Genomic DNA, 16,554 nt, shown 5'->3' with positions numbered 1-16,554 from the left:
GCAGCTGTGTATTTATTTTTTTATTAAAAACTTGGTTTACCAATCACTTAGAGATGTGTGTGAAATAACTGCTACACTATATTAATAAATATACAAAAGAAACAACTATGAGTTTTGTTCCAACTATCCTTTTAATTTTTTGATTTTTATATTTCTAACTAGGAGTAGGAGGAGTAGGAGTAATTGGAAAAAAATTAAATCCTTTTTAATTCAGTATAAAATTTATAAAGTATTAATAAATAACATTATAATTTGTTCAAACATAAAATTATCAGTAAATTATAAAAAAAATAAAAAACTAGGGACACGTTCCTGTATAAAGTTAAATTATCCTTGATGTACCCGATTTATTACATATAATAAATTTTGTCATACCTAAAACCTTCAGAAATCAAAATAGAGATTTTAAAGCGTTCTACTTAAAAACAGCCAACAGTAATATATTACATTATTCTCCCTTCTACAAGATGTGTAGAAGTTATGATCTACTGTACACTTTTATAGATATATTTAATTCAAATGTTAAACATATCAAAAAAATTTGTTTGTCCTTATCTCCCGCTTCTTAGTTTGTATTTTTTGTATTGTAACATGTATGTATGTATGTGTGTATTTGTATTGTTATTTAAAAATGTGTATATTGATTTGTAAATACATGATATACTGGACATATTCATTTGATGTAACATCTTATTTTTTTTTGTTTAAATTAATTTTATTTTCTTTCTACTACTTTTTTCTTATAACCATCTTTTGCTTACTGTTTTACCTATATACTATGTATTTTTGTTGTATTACCTGTTTATATTGATATATATTTTTTTCTTCTTCTCACTATCTGTAATTAGGACTTGTTCCTGTTGGATAGTTTAGTCTAAATAAATAAATAAATAAAATAAATAAATTAGATTAAGTTTTTCTTATGTATTAGCTTAGGTTAATATATAGTACAGGGTGTCTCAAGCTTTAATCCGAAGATTTTAATAGTTGATAGAAATCATAAAAAGGAAGAGTTTATGTGAACTTGTTTGTATAGCTGCAGTTTCGAGATACAGGATGTTAATGTTAATTCAAATATCTCAAAAACTACTTGGTCGATTTTAATAAAATTAGGCACGATTTTAGTAATAAGTAAGGGGTTAATTTGATGTACCTTAATTCGATATAATTTCAACATTCTAGGTGCCGAGTTGGGGTATGGGCAATGGGCATCGTAACTAGACATTTTAAAGAACAATTTGAGCACTGCACAGTTTTTTTAACATTAATTTTAGATTGGGTAAATCGAAATACAATTGTTTTGTCGCTTGCATTTTTATTATCTTCCTTCTGAACATCTGAAAAGGAATATTTCCGACGGAAGACATTTTAAATACAACATGGTTTAGTGTTTTTTATATCTTATGTACTTTTTGAATTTTAGTTTGAATTATTAAGCATTAAAATGACACACGCCTCCTATGTGTTTCTATTTATTGTGATTTCCAGTTTGAAAGGGCGGTAATTGATAAGAATTTTGTTTTTGCTCAGAAAGTATTAATTTTTTGGAAAAATTGAAAGAGCAAGAAAAGTTTCTAAATTCATAGGGCCACAAAACCGTAATTATCGTTCTCGAAATTTCGACTAAAATTATAAAATATCACATTTTAGTCACACATGTATTCAATTCTGAGAGTGAAGGCAGATAATATTTTATTATAGATTTCAGACCAGGTTAAAATTAAGGACAACCCCTTGCTGATCCCGTGTGGCAAAATACCCATGAGGAAAATTACTCTATATAGCTATATGTTTATACATGAGATGTTGATTAATAACGAATGGACTTTAATAAACTAATAGCGTAGCTACACACAAAACAAACATCGTTGGTGTTTCATTTATTAAGTGAGCTCAACATGAACTTGACATACTGCAGACAGAGAATCCGATTTTTAGAAATTGCTTATAAATGCCTAGCATACATAGCATTTGTCCCAAGATATAACTTTGATAAAAAAATAGTTGTTACATCGAAATTTCATAAAATGTATGGTTCAGCAGTGACCATTGTTGTCATTTTTAGCTACTTGTCCCACCTGTATATTTTGTGGAAAAGTGAACACAACAGATACTTTTCAATAATCCTTATGCAATTTTCGACATTTGCAGCTGTTCTAATATGTCTGATGTCTATTTTAAGCTCGACATTCTGGACTAGCAAGAAATGGGAAAAATTGTTTCAATGTTTCTTAACGATGGAAAAATATCTTGCCGTAAAAGATTGTAAGGAGAATTTTGTATTGAAAAATTTTTTCTTTCAGTTTATTTTAACCAACCTAGTGGTTATAAGTGTTTTGATCAACTCATTTCTTTGTAAGATTATATACAATCCATCTCAAAATTTGTGTGTTGCTGCAATAGAATTATTTAATTTGTTTCTAATACAAATCGCATGTATTAAAATAACTATAGGCTACAATATAGTTCTTGCAATGAAATGCAAATATCAAGATCTAAATCGTTTGCTACTTAGCAAATGCTGTGAACAGCGCTGGGATATGCTGAAAACTATCAGAACTATTTCCTATTTGTATGGAGTATCAGTTGAAGCTATCAGTATATACAGTAAACTGTTTGGTTGGGAAATATTTATGTCGATTGTACTCTCGACCGCAACAGAAACAGCATGTTTTAATTATATTACAGATTTATATTTTAAAAGAATACCTGGAGTGACGACAATTCAATCGGTACATCTACTCTCAAATTTTGTCAGTGTATTCATTATTTCAATGGTAAGTAACAGACAAGTTGTTTTATTCGGCTACTATTCTTCTACAGCATATCCCTTGATCAAAATTAACAATAAACAATTTTATATTGTTACTCTTAAGTAAATATAAGATTAAAATTGATGATACTTCAGTAGACTTAGATATAGAAGACATTTTTTAAAAATAATTCTTAGCAAGTCGTCTTCAAGGTCCTATAATCTTTTGAGTAAAAAAGTAAATCTAGACTGCTATAAGTGAACTATTTGTGTTAATTATGTCTAAGGAACATACTATTTAAATTTGGATACTCTCTATGCATTCTGATTGGAATACATGTATATGATCCCATGACAATCAAAATATAAGATCAGCATTTGTTGACATACTTTTACAAATAATATCTTTTTTAGATTGGTCCCATTCTCGGAATGTTCAGTTTCAAATGGACAGCAGAAGAAGCGGATAAGTTGACAGCCATTTGCTACAAGTACCAGGTCTATTTTCCAACCTTTTCCGAAGAAAAACAAGAGTTAATTAACCTAGCAAACCAAATTATTAATAACAAACCGATTTTTTCCGCTGCAGGATTTTTCGAAGTGAATTGCAAAACGCTGATCGCCCTGTATGGAACCACTGCAACCTATTTCATTGTAATTATACAGTTCAATCAAATGTAACTAGTCCATGATATCTGTATCTAAAAGATTTAATTGTTAAGTGGGTGTGTTTTACTGAAAACAAATGTCTAGTTTTAATTGTACTTAATAAATTTTAAACATCATAATCCAGTTAGTTTTATTTTCTCCTATCTGAAAAATGTTGCAAGAACTCTTTACTTCTGTTATGTTTCATTAACAAGAAATCTTTTACGTATCAAAAAATTGACAAAAAAGCGTTAACTTAAAATTAGTGAATGTGATATGATAACTTTTATCTATCAGAGATGTCAGTTTGTAAGTTGCAAAATTCAGTGAGCTGTTTTTCATGAAAAAAATAAAATAGTCAGCACGGGACATTTCTGTATTATTCCTATAGATTTGTAATATAATACAATAGATGTATAATACAATATAATACAATATATAATACAATATATATAATTAGGTGACATTATAAGTTTTATTTCTATTTTCAATATCGATTATGATAAAATTATTTATATGTGACAGTAACGAATTGTTTAATTAATTAACTACCTACAAATAACTAAATACAAGTTATAGACTATTTATTTCCGAAATAGTATTGTTAATATCTACATTACCTATCTAAATAGGTTTTTTTTCTTCATTAAATGTAATGGCATTTGAATCGCTATGGTAATGATACAGGTCTGGTAAAGACAGTTATTTAATGAAGGTTTTATATTTTACATTTAAATACATGAATAAATTACTTATGTTATGCATTTAAATATATGAGCAAATTACCTTTGTGCATTTGAAACTAAATTGTTGATAACCAGCGCACCGAATCACTGCCAGTGGCCGTACCTATCATTAATGTCTCGCAATCGATATTAGATCTATATAGATTTCTTGGCGGCTACTTTCATACTTTCCTATATACGTAAACATGATTGAAAATGCTGATAATTATTTAAAACAAATTTCCAAATTTGTACTATGTATATTCATTGGCTGATAATATTTTACCGATGTCAGCGCCCTCTCGGGGGCTTTGTGGATAGCATCTACTCTTTTAGTTAGTTGTCTTCCTAGATTTTTACCTTTGGTGTTTTAATTTACATTTGAAAGATAGATGGGGCACGGTAAAATTGAAATGTCAAAAGTTAAATCAGTATTATTACAATCGTATATTTTTATGATGTTTTCTATTTTGTACTAAAATGTCAAAGTTTCAAGTGGTAAAGTGAAATTTTCTCACATAAAATTGTTGTGGAGGTTATGTAGTAGTTAAATTTAAAATACGTATACTGATTCTAACATCGATTAAAGAAGTCGTATAAAACAGGTTAATTTTCATATTCTTCACTTATCAGTCGTCGGATTTTAATTGAAAATGGAAAATTTAAGGTATGTTATAATTATACGTGCGTGTTAGTAACAATTTATTATCTTATATTTAACATTGTTTAGGATTTACATCGCAACATATAATGTAGGAACCAGTGGGCCAGATCAAGACCTACGAGATTTGCTCTCATTAGTAGATATAAAAAATGAAAAACTACCGGACTTCTTTATTCTTGGCTTTCAAGAAGTTAAGGCTCAGCCCCAAAATATGCTCTTAGACTCTATATTCGATGATCCTTGGACCTACGCTTGTAAGGAAATTTTACAAAAAGATTATATTAAGCTGAAGTCTATGCGTTTACAAGGCTTGCTTATTGTTGTGTTTGCCTTAAGAAAACATTTATTAAATGTAAGAGAAATTGAATCTGAGTATACTAGAACGGGATTAGCTGGGATGTGGGTAAGTACTTATCAACAAATATTTTGGTGTATGTATATATCCCCAAATTGTAAAATTTTCCATCTAGAAATTAATAGATATATTAAAGTTCACTATGACCTCACAACATGTGTAACCAGTTTAAAGAAATCTGCAAATTAAAATCTTTTTTTCAATTGTAGTGTTATAAAATTACTCCTATAATAGTCCTCCAGAAATCTAGTTTGTCCATAAACAGTAGGAAATACATAGAATTATTTTTTTAAGTTGTATGAGTTGATATACCTACTTACTGAACTTAACACATTTTTTTCTTTAATTTAATCGTTGATTAATGGTTGTTTATAACTTAATATTAAAGGTATTTAAAAATTAAATATTTAAGTATATAAGATTTTATGAACCTCTAGTAAATAACAGTTTTTGATTAAATTTACATAATATAAAAGTTTATTAGCTTGTTAGTCGCCAAGGTATCTACATAATTGATTTCTTCTGAATATTTCAACATATTTCTCTATTTTTTAATAAACATCCTATTTTGGATTACTTTAAATTCCTCTTAAGCTGTGATAACTATCTATTCATCTGTTAGATTGAGTTGGCTTATTTTTAAAATTGATTTTATTAAAAAATATTCTTATATTCTTGATAGCCTAGGCATTTTAAAACCAAGCATAATCAAGCAATAACAAATAGGTAATAAATATAATTTTAGAGACTATTGTACTCAGATTCTTTAATATTACATAAATTTCATTATATTGATATGTAAACACATATGTATGGAAAACAAAATTGTTGTGTAAGATTGGTGATCTAGCTGTATTTTATGTAATATCTGACTACCACAGTTGATAATCGTTAACGTAAATAAGATTACCTTATTTTAATTATTATTATTCAAATTAATCTAATATGCATATCTATGCAATCGTTTAAAAAAATTGAGATTGATAAAATCATTATGTATAAATTAGTCAATTATTTATCGTCTTACAATATTAACTATAAAAAATAATTAAAAAAAAAACACATGCATACATTGTTTTTGTCATTTTCTAACAAAAAATTATTTTCAATACAGTGGAACCTCAGTTATTCAAGATGGACTTATTTATTTGAGTTTTCAAATACTGGAACTGGTTTAAACAGTCCGAGTCTTGTATTATTTCCTAATTATTCGAATTTTACGACAGATTTCCTGCTCTGAGTGTTACTTATTTGCGATATAGAACAAAATAAGCAAAAAAATGTTATGCCTATTGAACAAAAAAATCTGTAGTATCCAGGTTTCCTGTTATCCAGCATAGGAATTGCCCATTTACCTTGGATGATCAAGGTTCTACTGTACTTGTTTTTTATAGCGATATGATAGTGATTGTGAAGTTTCCAGATCGAAAATTTGAGCCGTTGCATGTTTTATTTTTTGAGGTCATTAATGCTAAGTAAGATATTATTTTAGGGCAATAAAGGTGCTGTCAGTATTAGATTAAGTATTTATGGATGTTCATTGTGCTTTGTAAATTCCCATCTTAGTGCCCATGATGGACAATTGAAAGACCGTGTAGAAGATTACAACAGTATTATTAAGGATCAACAATTCCATGTGGAAGAAACATCGAAGATTTTCTACCACGAGTAAGCAAAACTGTTACTCAATTTTATGTAGTTTTACTCTTATACTTGCCTTTGTCATTTGAATTTTGCACGTTTAGGTACTGAAATTTAACAATTTAATAATAGTTAATAAATATCTACAATCTTATCAGTTTATTAGAGAGGTGGATTGTTATAACGTGTGTAGTTGGATAACGACTGTATAGAATTCAAGGATTAATTGAATGATTGATATGAGTATTTATAGACAAATGACTGAACTATTGAGTTTTGTAGAGAAACCAAAAATAATTGTTTCCTTCACAAAATATTTAAATATTTATTACAGTTTTATTTAGAGCTTTGGCTTTAATTTGATACTAATATTTGCGTAATTCAGATCAACTTAAATATTTAGATTAGTTAAGTATTTTGATTTCCACTTGAGAACAAGCTTCAATATGTTATGCGCTAACCTCAGTGCAAACTTATATAATTTCTAATTTTACTTTTCTGTGAAAAGTTATACAGAGACACATACTAGACTGTAATAAGAAATAATGACATGATGATTCAAATAATAAGGAAAAAATGTGATCTATACAAACATTTCATTTCGAGTAATTGTAATTTTTCATACACATCTTATGATTTTCCTGAGAAATATCGCAGAGAAAATGATTGATGCGTATTTTATTGGTTTATTGTAAATATCCACAAAGCAAAATTCAAAACAAGTATATGAAATAGTTATTTTCAATTTAATTAAACTGTAGCTGTATTTAACTTATTTTCAGTTATGTGTTTTGGATGGGAGATCTAAATTTCAGATTAGACGAGAAGTTTGATAAAACTCCCGATGAAATAGAGAAGGCGATAATAAAAAAAGATCACAAAAAGTTATTTGAACACGATCAACTTAGAAATGTGATGAAGAAAGGGGAGGCTTTCAGTGAATTAACAGAGCAAGATCCCAATTTTCCTCCCACTTTTAAATTTGTCGTGGGAACACCATTCTACGATCATAAGTATGAGTATATAATTTTTATACGGACGATTATCTAAATTATATAATTTTAGGAGACGTCCAGCTTGGTGTGACAGAATACTGTATTGTGTAAATTCCCATAATTATGAAAACGTTACTCTGAAAGTTGACCAAATGTCTTATAGATGTCACCATTCGTATACCCTCAGCGATCATAAACCTGTATCAGCGGAATTTATTATCAAAGTAAGTGGAATTGTTTATTTATCGTCTTCTTCAAGCTTTTAATGTGCTCTTCTTTATTGTAACTAATATTTCTACAACTGCTTCTTTAATCACTCACTGTTTGTTTAAGTTACATTTCGTTGCTGATATTTTTGTCTTGTAGTAATTTGATATTTTTTGGTTTTGTAGCAAAATATAATAGCTAGAAGTATATGTATGTGCAACATATTTTTTTCCAATGATAGCATTGTAGGATGATATTTAACAAGATATCTGTAGAATTTGGTTCAACCGAAATTATTTGGTGTGTCTTTAAATCTCTTTTATTAAATGATTTTCAACATTGTGATGCCATTTTATGAATTTTGCAGAACCCCTGAAGGGCTTTCACGGATTTTAGCACAAAAGTACTGCTAGTATTAAAGTCGTGAAATAGAAAGTAATATTTTTGTTTTAAATTGGGTGAACAATTTGATAATAATTGATTGTTTATTTGTCGATTGGCATTAAAACGAAAAATTTTAGCAGCAATTAACTTTTTGCTCATATCACTTTTTACTACATACTTTCTGACTGTATGTATACTAAGTAAATGAGGTGATATCAATTTTATTTATTTTTTTTTAAATTGCACTTATCTTAAGCTTTTATCAAATAATTCTTCAGCTTCTGCAGTTTGGTGGAACTTAGAATATAGACAACACCAACATTTTTAGAAACTACCAACCCATGTTTGTTTATTTTTTGGGATTAATAGGTGATAGCTCTTATAGAAAGAATAAATAAAACTGTTAGGTACTCATCCATATTTAAAAAAAAATATTTCAACATTTTATTGAGAAAATTATTGTCATTTTGGAGATATACATGACAATTCAGTATTTTATGTAATAGTTGTGTATTTAACTGAAAACATAACAGACTTCAGTGGTGGGAATTAAGTAAGACTCATATTTTCTGTTCATTTAGTGTTATGACCTATTATTTTCATAATTAATATTAAAAAAGAGGCCCCCCAAGAGACTGTGAAAAATATTTAATAATTATGAAGTATGTGGTGGGCCAAGTTGCAACAAACTGACAACGAACTAAATTGTGTAGTATAAACCGAAACAAATTACGAAATAAAACGAAAACAAAGACTTTTCAGTTGGATCTCTGTTGAATACATTGCCATAATAATTGTTGAGAAAATAGTAGGTTTTAGCATTTAAGTGATACAATCTGTTGGTACCTAACAAGAAGCCAGCTTTCGCTTTGCAGTGCTTGTGTTAGTGTAACATTTTGAGTAGAGATTTGACATGCTGCATGTTATTAGATTCCTCAGCAAGTGCATAAATTGGATCGTTCCTTACAAAAACCTGTTGCTCAGGTGTTTTCAGAATATGCTGAACGTGTGATCGAATTCGAAAAGATTGTTAGTTGGAACGAGCGAGAAGAAAACAAGGTAGTCTACAGGGTGACTAAAGATATCTTGCCGACGAAAGAAGATTGGATTGGTCTGTTTAAGGTAATTATAAGACATAAACGTAATTTGTTTTTGTCAAGTCAAGAGTTTTTAAAAAAAAATATTTTTTTTTACAATAATTTTTTACTTTTCGTATTTTTTAAAAAAAGATGCTACACCACCGTCATCTTTTGCAGGATAATTTCAGTTCCTTGGACGACTATATAACTTACGAATATGTAAGCAAATGTGCTAGTCCTTGTCAGGATCGCAAAGGAGGTTCCCCGAAATTGCAGCGGTCCCTCAAATATGAAGTCACCTTCTCCGAGTTGCCGAATCGCTGTAACGGCAATTATCGCTTGGTATATTTCAGTCAAACTGAAGATAAAGTTACCAGTGTTTTGGGGTTAAGCGATCCCTTTCCTATCGTTAAAACTGGCAGTGATTGAATTATTTAGTAGGAATTAGTACTGGTTGGTAATTTTGGAGCTTTGTTATCTTTAAATCAGTCTCGTCGTTATCGGTAATAAAACGCTGAAGATTACCTTAGGATCAACATAATCCAAAGGAACCTTTAATTTTGTAAATAAGTTGCTAATTCTGTTTTAAATATTTCCATTAATGTTTGTCTCACATTTAAAATTTTTCAATTTGTTTTTTTTTAAAGATTTTAAAATTATTTTTATAACTTTATGAAAAAAGTTCACCCTGTATTTTAAAAAAGAAATATTTATAGGCCAAACCTCATTTTCTTTACTTTTATAAAAATAAGGTCGGTAACATTTTGTCAAAAACTTGTTTGTTTCTAAGATGCAGGATGTTGAAATAAAAAAAATTAAAATATGTCAAAATATTATTAATACGCAAAACGCATGCCTGACATATTGAAATTTAATTATTAATAGAATGGAATCTTTCAAAGAAATGTCTTGTATTCTTAGCCACAATAGCAATATCTTACTGTTTTCAGATTTTACTTAGGTTTTTCCTTTCAGTGTGGTCTTCTTGCGATGGAATTAATAAATATTAATAGAATAAAACACAACTTTTTGAAAAAATTCAATTTTTTGCTAATTTCTCTTAATTTTGCAAACAGTCTCCAGAACAACTTTAGACTAGACTGTCTCCAATTTGTATAAATATTTGTTAAATATCTTGCTCTGAGAGTCAGATATCTTTTTTTCAAATTTTTTTTTTTTTCAATTCAATACTGTATCTAGCAACATTTTCATTTGAACTACCCCCTCTTGATTTTCATGGTAGAATATTTGTTGACGTTTCTCCTGTTAGTAACTGAACACTGATTTTATTGACAGATTTTAAAAAATTAAAAATTTATAAATTTTTGATTTTTTTGGTAGTAAATTTTGCCTCAAGAAATTTTTTAAGTGTCTCGTGATTTTTTTTTTTCATCAAATTCGACAAAAAAAATTATTAGTTTGTTATTTATTTTTAGAGGTCGCTCGAAAACATTTTAGGTACACTACTTTGAAAGTTAAAATAGTTATGAGTGACCTTTAGAAATTAAAATATAACATAGTTTTTTTCAACCTAGAAAATGATAAAATAACGAGAAAAAAAGTTTTAAAAAAAACAAATTTTTGACGATTTTGGAAATTTTTAAAAATCTTGAGCGACCTCTAAAAAAATTTTTTTTGAGCTGATTTTTTGAGGGGGCTCTTAAAACATGATAAATTAATATATTTTTGCAAGACGAAAAAAAAAATTTGTTTTTTTTTGGGCCACCCAGTATAAGTTTTTTTTACTGGAAGTCACTTTGCACTGCCAGAAAAACTAAAGAATTTTTATATTTAATGAACAGTGAAAATTTGAGACGAATATTAGAATTTCNCTGTTTTCACATTTTACGTAGGTTTTTCCTTTCAGTGTGGTCTTCTTGCGATAGAATTAATAAATATTAATAGAATAAAACACAACTTTTTGAAAAAATTCAATTTTTTGCTAATTTCTCTTAATTTTGCAAACAGTCTCCAGAACAACTTTAGACCAGACTGTCTCCAATTTGGATAAATATTTGTTAAATATCTTGCTCTGAGAGTCAGATATCTTTTTTTCAATTTTTTTTTTTTTTTTTTTCAATTCAATACTGTATCTAGCAATATTTTTATTTGAACTACCCCCTCTTGATTTTCATGGTAGAATATTTGTTGACGTTTCTCCTGTTAGTAACTGAACACTGATTTTATTGATAGATTTTAAAAAATTAAAAATTTATAAATTTTTGATTTTTTTGGTAGTAAATTTTGCCTCAGGAAATTTTTTAAGTGTCTCGTGATTTATTTGTTTTTTTCATCAAATTCAACAAAAAAAATTATTAGTTTGTTATTTTTAGAGGTCGCTCGAAAACATTTTAGGTACACTACTTTGAAAGTTAAAATAGTTATGAGTGACCTTTAGAAGTTAAAATATAACACAGTTTTTTTCAACCTAGAAAATGATAAAATAACGAGAAAAAAAACAAATTTTTGACGATTTTGGAAATTTTTAAAAATCTTGAGCGACCTATAAAAAAATTTTTTTTGAGCTGATTTTTTGAGGGGGCTCTTAAAACATGATAAATTAAACTAATATATTTTTGCAAGAGACGAAAAAAAAAATTTGTTTTTTTTTGGGCCACCCAGTATGTTTTTTTTTACTGGAAGTCACTTTGCACTGCCAGAAAAACTAAAGAATTTTTATATTTAATGAACAGTGAAAATTTGAGACGAATATTAGAATTTCTTTTAAATGACATCAATTACATCATTGATATTTTTTTCAAGGTAATTACTGATAATATTTCACGTTCGGACTAATTTACAATTTTATTTAATTTTTTTCCTTCTAAGAAATTAGGCAGCTTTCTAATTAAAGTACAACTACCTGTCACACTCCTCCATATTTGATTCAGTTAAGTCGTAGACATATTTATATTATATCCCCTCTATTTGTTACTTTCTTTGAAACTCCAATTTAAGACCCAGCACGGACATCTGATATTTATTGTATACTTATTTATTCGCTTCCTGTGATAGCAACCGAACGCAATCACATAGTTAGGGTTTAAAGTAATTTCTTATATAGCAAATTGCCGGTAAGTAGTGTCTGAAAACTGCAAACTGATGATTTCCTTGCAGTAGAGGAAAAGAACGGTTTATAAAAAAACATGTTTTTAGAAAGCACTAAATATGAAATTGCAATGATCTATTGAAATCTACTGAATTTTGATCCCGAACAACCCCGAGATATTTTTTTATTTCGATGATTATTTTATATATAAATTAGTCTATTGACTTTTTCTTGTACTATCAAAATTAACTGCAGAAAAATGAGTGAATTTTATAATTTCTTTTCAATCTACTCTAAAAAATGTAAACTATCTTTTCAGAAAAATATATGCGTTTTTTTAATTTTTAATAAAAAAGATAACAATTTCACAAAGCGAACGTGATTTTTAATGGAATATGCTTCGTTTCCGAGATACAGTGTTTAAATTTTAATTTTTTATTTATTTTTATTAATTATTTCAGTTTTAAATATATAGACTCGAAATTTGATGGTTGTATTTTGTTTGGAAATATTGACAGCAACCTACTAGATAATTTATCAATAGAAATTAAAAAAGACACAACTTGCAATAAAACGTTTTATTTTTTTCCTACAAAAACAATTGAAGAGACCAATTTTATTCAGAATTGATGTCGGATTTCTAAAGAAATATCAAAACGGGAAAAAGTCAGTGGCGTACCATTTTTTTATTAAAAAAAAGCTGTGGTATTCTCGCAGGAACGCCACTGGATTCGGATCACCCCAAAAAATGCACATTTGTCCCCCCAAAGCCTTTTACAAATTTCGAGTCAATATCTTTAAAATTCTTTGAAATATTTAATAAAAATAAATAAAAAATTTAAATTTAAACACTGTATCTCGGAAACGAAGCATATTTCGACCTACGTTTATATGAACTTTTTTTTATAAAATAACTTCGGCAACCACCCTCTAAAATATTTCACACTTATTTACAAACACCTTGTATAAATATCATGTCGTGTTGGGTCAATTTTGGTTGTACCTATTACAAATTTATTGAAGTGGTAAGTACAATTTCATAGTTTAGATTAGATTGTAGGTACATTTAATACCTCTCACTTATATTTTATTATAAAAATTTATCATTTTACGTATACCTTTAATCATCGGCCAGTTTTATGCTTAAATTAATCTAAGGTAATCTAAATGATCCTCAATTTTATTGCTTTTTGCTATTGCCAAGTAAAAACCTTTATTACTATTGCCAAGTAAAGACCAGTGAATAATGTGTTTCTTTAATAAACAAAGTAGTACAAATAAAATTAATTATTAGTTTTGCTTTTGAGTTCTTACTGATATTTATCATTTAAATATAGTTATCGGATTGTAATAATTATTAGAAGCGAGAAAGACGAACAGTTAAATTTATTTCCTCATACTCTCGCTTCAAATCGAGATTAACAGAATTATGTAAATGCCTATTAGGGATCTTAAGTATTGTATAAAAAATTTATTTTAGGAAATGCTAGTACAATACTGTCTGAAGTTTTGTGAAAAAATTAATAAAATAACTCTGAGACCAAGGTTATTTTTATAAAGTTATTTTCGCCTAATCAAAAATTTTACACTGAAAGAAGTAAACAAATTAGAAATAAAATTACTTGTTAGTATATCACCCAGTTGAATATTTTTTCTCTAATTATTGAAGCACATGAATAAGCAACTTTTAAATTCTCAAACCTGTTTGAAAACCTCAATCATAGTTTTAGAGACGAAAACAGATTGTTTTTCAAGGTGTTAACTAATTGAAGTGTAAGTTTTTTTTTTGGTGTGTGATTTTGTATTAAGAAAAATAATTTAATAAAAATAACCCGAGACTGAAGCTTTTTCATAATTATTTTTTAAAATTGTTCACAAATAAAAAAAAACTGCAATTGTAATATTAATATTCCCAAAATCTGAACTAGGGAGTCGTTTCAGGATCAGGATTCAATCCCGTGATTTCAGGACCAAAAATTGTGGTTGTGGGAATCCAGGATTGGATCTTGATCCCGAAATTTAAGTAAAAAGTGGCGATACTTTTTGTTAACAAAAAAAAAATTATAAACCCATTCTTCAATTACCTGCTTTAATTCAAATCAAAGTTCTTTATTGATCACTTAAGACCAGATTTATTTGCAAAATCTTCATACATACGCGTTCCTAAGATGTTTGGAGTCATTATAACCTGGCTTGAGGTAATAAATAAGAAAGTCAGATACATTTTGGTCACAGAATTATTTTGGAACTTTCAGGATGAATCCTGAGGATTGAAACTTACAAAATGTCCTGGTTTCAGGACTTTAGGTTTTATATATAATAATATAATAATTTTTTGTTGGCAAGGAAATTGAATATATTTGATTTTACAATATCTTCATGCATATGAGATATTTAAATATTTCATTCATTGAAATAGGATCGTATTAAAGAATTATATGTGGCTTTCATTTGCATAAGTTTTATGTTAAGTGCCTTTATCACTGACAGAAATAATTTTTAATCTGCATCTTCACGACATTAATAGTTATGACAATCTTTTAAACAAATGTAAAAGTATGTCTTGTACAACTGCAAAAACTTATTTTCTGCTACAAACGTACTGTCGAACATAGTATTTTTTTGCGTTAATATTTAAATAAAGGAAAACAACCCTGCAATATTACTTTATATATTTCTCTGTATTTAAATGAATTCCATGCCTTTTACTGTAAATGTATAAAAGATGTATACATATTTTATTTTTCTAATATGGAAGATTTAAAGTAATATGGTTAATATTGCTAGATTTAATTCTTGATTTTTTTAAAAATTTTAATATATTTCGTGGTTGTTAATGTTGTGTAATTTTATTTTTTGTTGAAGTAGATATATTTTTGTACAATTTTAATTACATTAAAATTAATTTCATATAACTGGGAATAAGTGTTTTTTTATTTAAAAATTGTTTCCAAGAAGGCTTGATCGGTTTGTCTGTCATTACTGACATTCAAAGAATTTGTATGTATATTCTATGTCAAGTTAAGAATTATTATTTATCAACGAAAAACAGACCAAGATTTATTTTCTTTTTTTAATTTGTGCAATAAAAAATATGAAATATGCATTGATTTGTCTCATTTGACTGATTTTAAATCTATAGACTATCATTTTAGGAAAGTATAGTCTTTCCGATATCAATTGAAGGACCAAGAGGTTGGCATGTACCAGGTTCGGTCGCTGACGCATTGGAATATTTGAAAAACTTGTTCCCATTTGTATTTAGCTATACCCATATACACGTCTGTTCGCCCAGTTGAAGAACGAGCGCGCGGGCAAACACGGCACAAACACAGCCGCACTGGGCGATCTGGCCATAAATTCAGTTATCAACAAATGGCCTAGCAGTGCAGTGCAGCAATGCGGAGTTTGGTGTGATTCAAGTAATTTTAATTTGTTGTAGGCAGCTTCTATTAGTCATTCATATTGAATTGCGAAATAAATTGTTTACTAATATTATTACAACATGGCATTACAATCAATATAATAAAATTATTTGAGGACATAAATAATTAAAATGTGTTGTTGGTCAAATTAATATATAATAGAAATTTTCTACACATTATATACAAATTATTATTATGTTTTACCTTTAACAGAAAACTTTTTTAGGGACGCCTATTAAATTTTATTGCTAGGCGTTTTTATACATGTTCAATTGACTTCGGAAAGACTATACAGCTGCGGATAATAAAAGATTTCTAATTTAAAAACACAAACAAAACTAAACCCTGTTTTATAATGGATGGTAAGCAATTTAGGTAAAAACCATAGAAAATAATTAAATTTTGAAAATGGTGTTAAATTTTCAATGGTTGCACTCAAATATAGGATAAAAAATATAAACATTCGTTTTTCGTTTTTTTTCTCATAAACACTTATAAAAAGCTCTTTGTTGTAAGACATATTTGGCTATATTTAGTCTTTTTTTATATTTTCAACTGTTTTCAAGGCATTAATAGTTGAAAATGACTTTATAGAAAATTTTCTTGGCATATAAAAATGTAATAATTACT

General features: G+C 27.9%; 1 protein-coding gene across 2 annotated transcripts; it reads left to right on the top strand.

Moving 5' to 3' along the window:
• The first annotated feature begins 4,563 nt into the window (after positions 1-4,563).
• LOC108907929 (phosphatidylinositol 4,5-bisphosphate 5-phosphatase A-like) lies at positions 4,564-10,070 on the top strand. 2 transcript variants are annotated; one of them, XM_018711775.1, is made up of 7 exons: positions 4,564-4,792; positions 4,856-5,192; positions 6,637-6,812; positions 7,568-7,798; positions 7,851-8,004; positions 9,356-9,493; positions 9,628-10,070. In XM_018711775.1, exons 1-7 carry the CDS (start codon positions 4,779-4,781, stop codon positions 9,877-9,879), a joined length of 1,302 nt encoding a protein of 433 aa, XP_018567291.1. In that variant the 5' UTR covers positions 4,564-4,778; the 3' UTR covers positions 9,880-10,070. The 2 variants fall into 2 exon arrangements, with proteins under 2 accessions (XP_018567291.1, XP_018567290.1); XM_018711774.1 differs by having other exon boundaries at positions 9,302-9,493.
• Positions 10,071-16,554: the final 6,484 nt, after the last annotated feature.

This window comes from Anoplophora glabripennis, unplaced genomic scaffold (assembly GCF_000390285.2).
Source record: "Anoplophora glabripennis isolate ALB-LARVAE unplaced genomic scaffold, Agla_2.0 scaffold78, whole genome shotgun sequence".
Lineage (NCBI taxonomy): Eukaryota > Metazoa > Arthropoda > Insecta > Coleoptera > Cerambycidae > Anoplophora > Anoplophora glabripennis.
The sequence above is the reverse complement of the archived record's forward strand: the minus strand, read 5'-3'. Positions and strand labels throughout refer to the sequence as shown.

What these genes read in the sequence shown, in the direction of transcription:
- LOC108907929 (XM_018711774.1), top strand. An exon ending in TCGAAGATTTTCTACCACGA is followed by an intron (nt 6,813 to 7,567) that starts GTAAGCAAAACT and finishes ACTTATTTTCAG; the next exon opens with TTATGTGTTTTGGATGGGAG. An exon ending in CAGCGGAATTTATTATCAAA is followed by an intron (nt 8,005 to 9,301) that starts GTAAGTGGAATT and finishes GCATGTTATTAG; the next exon opens with ATTCCTCAGCAAGTGCATAA.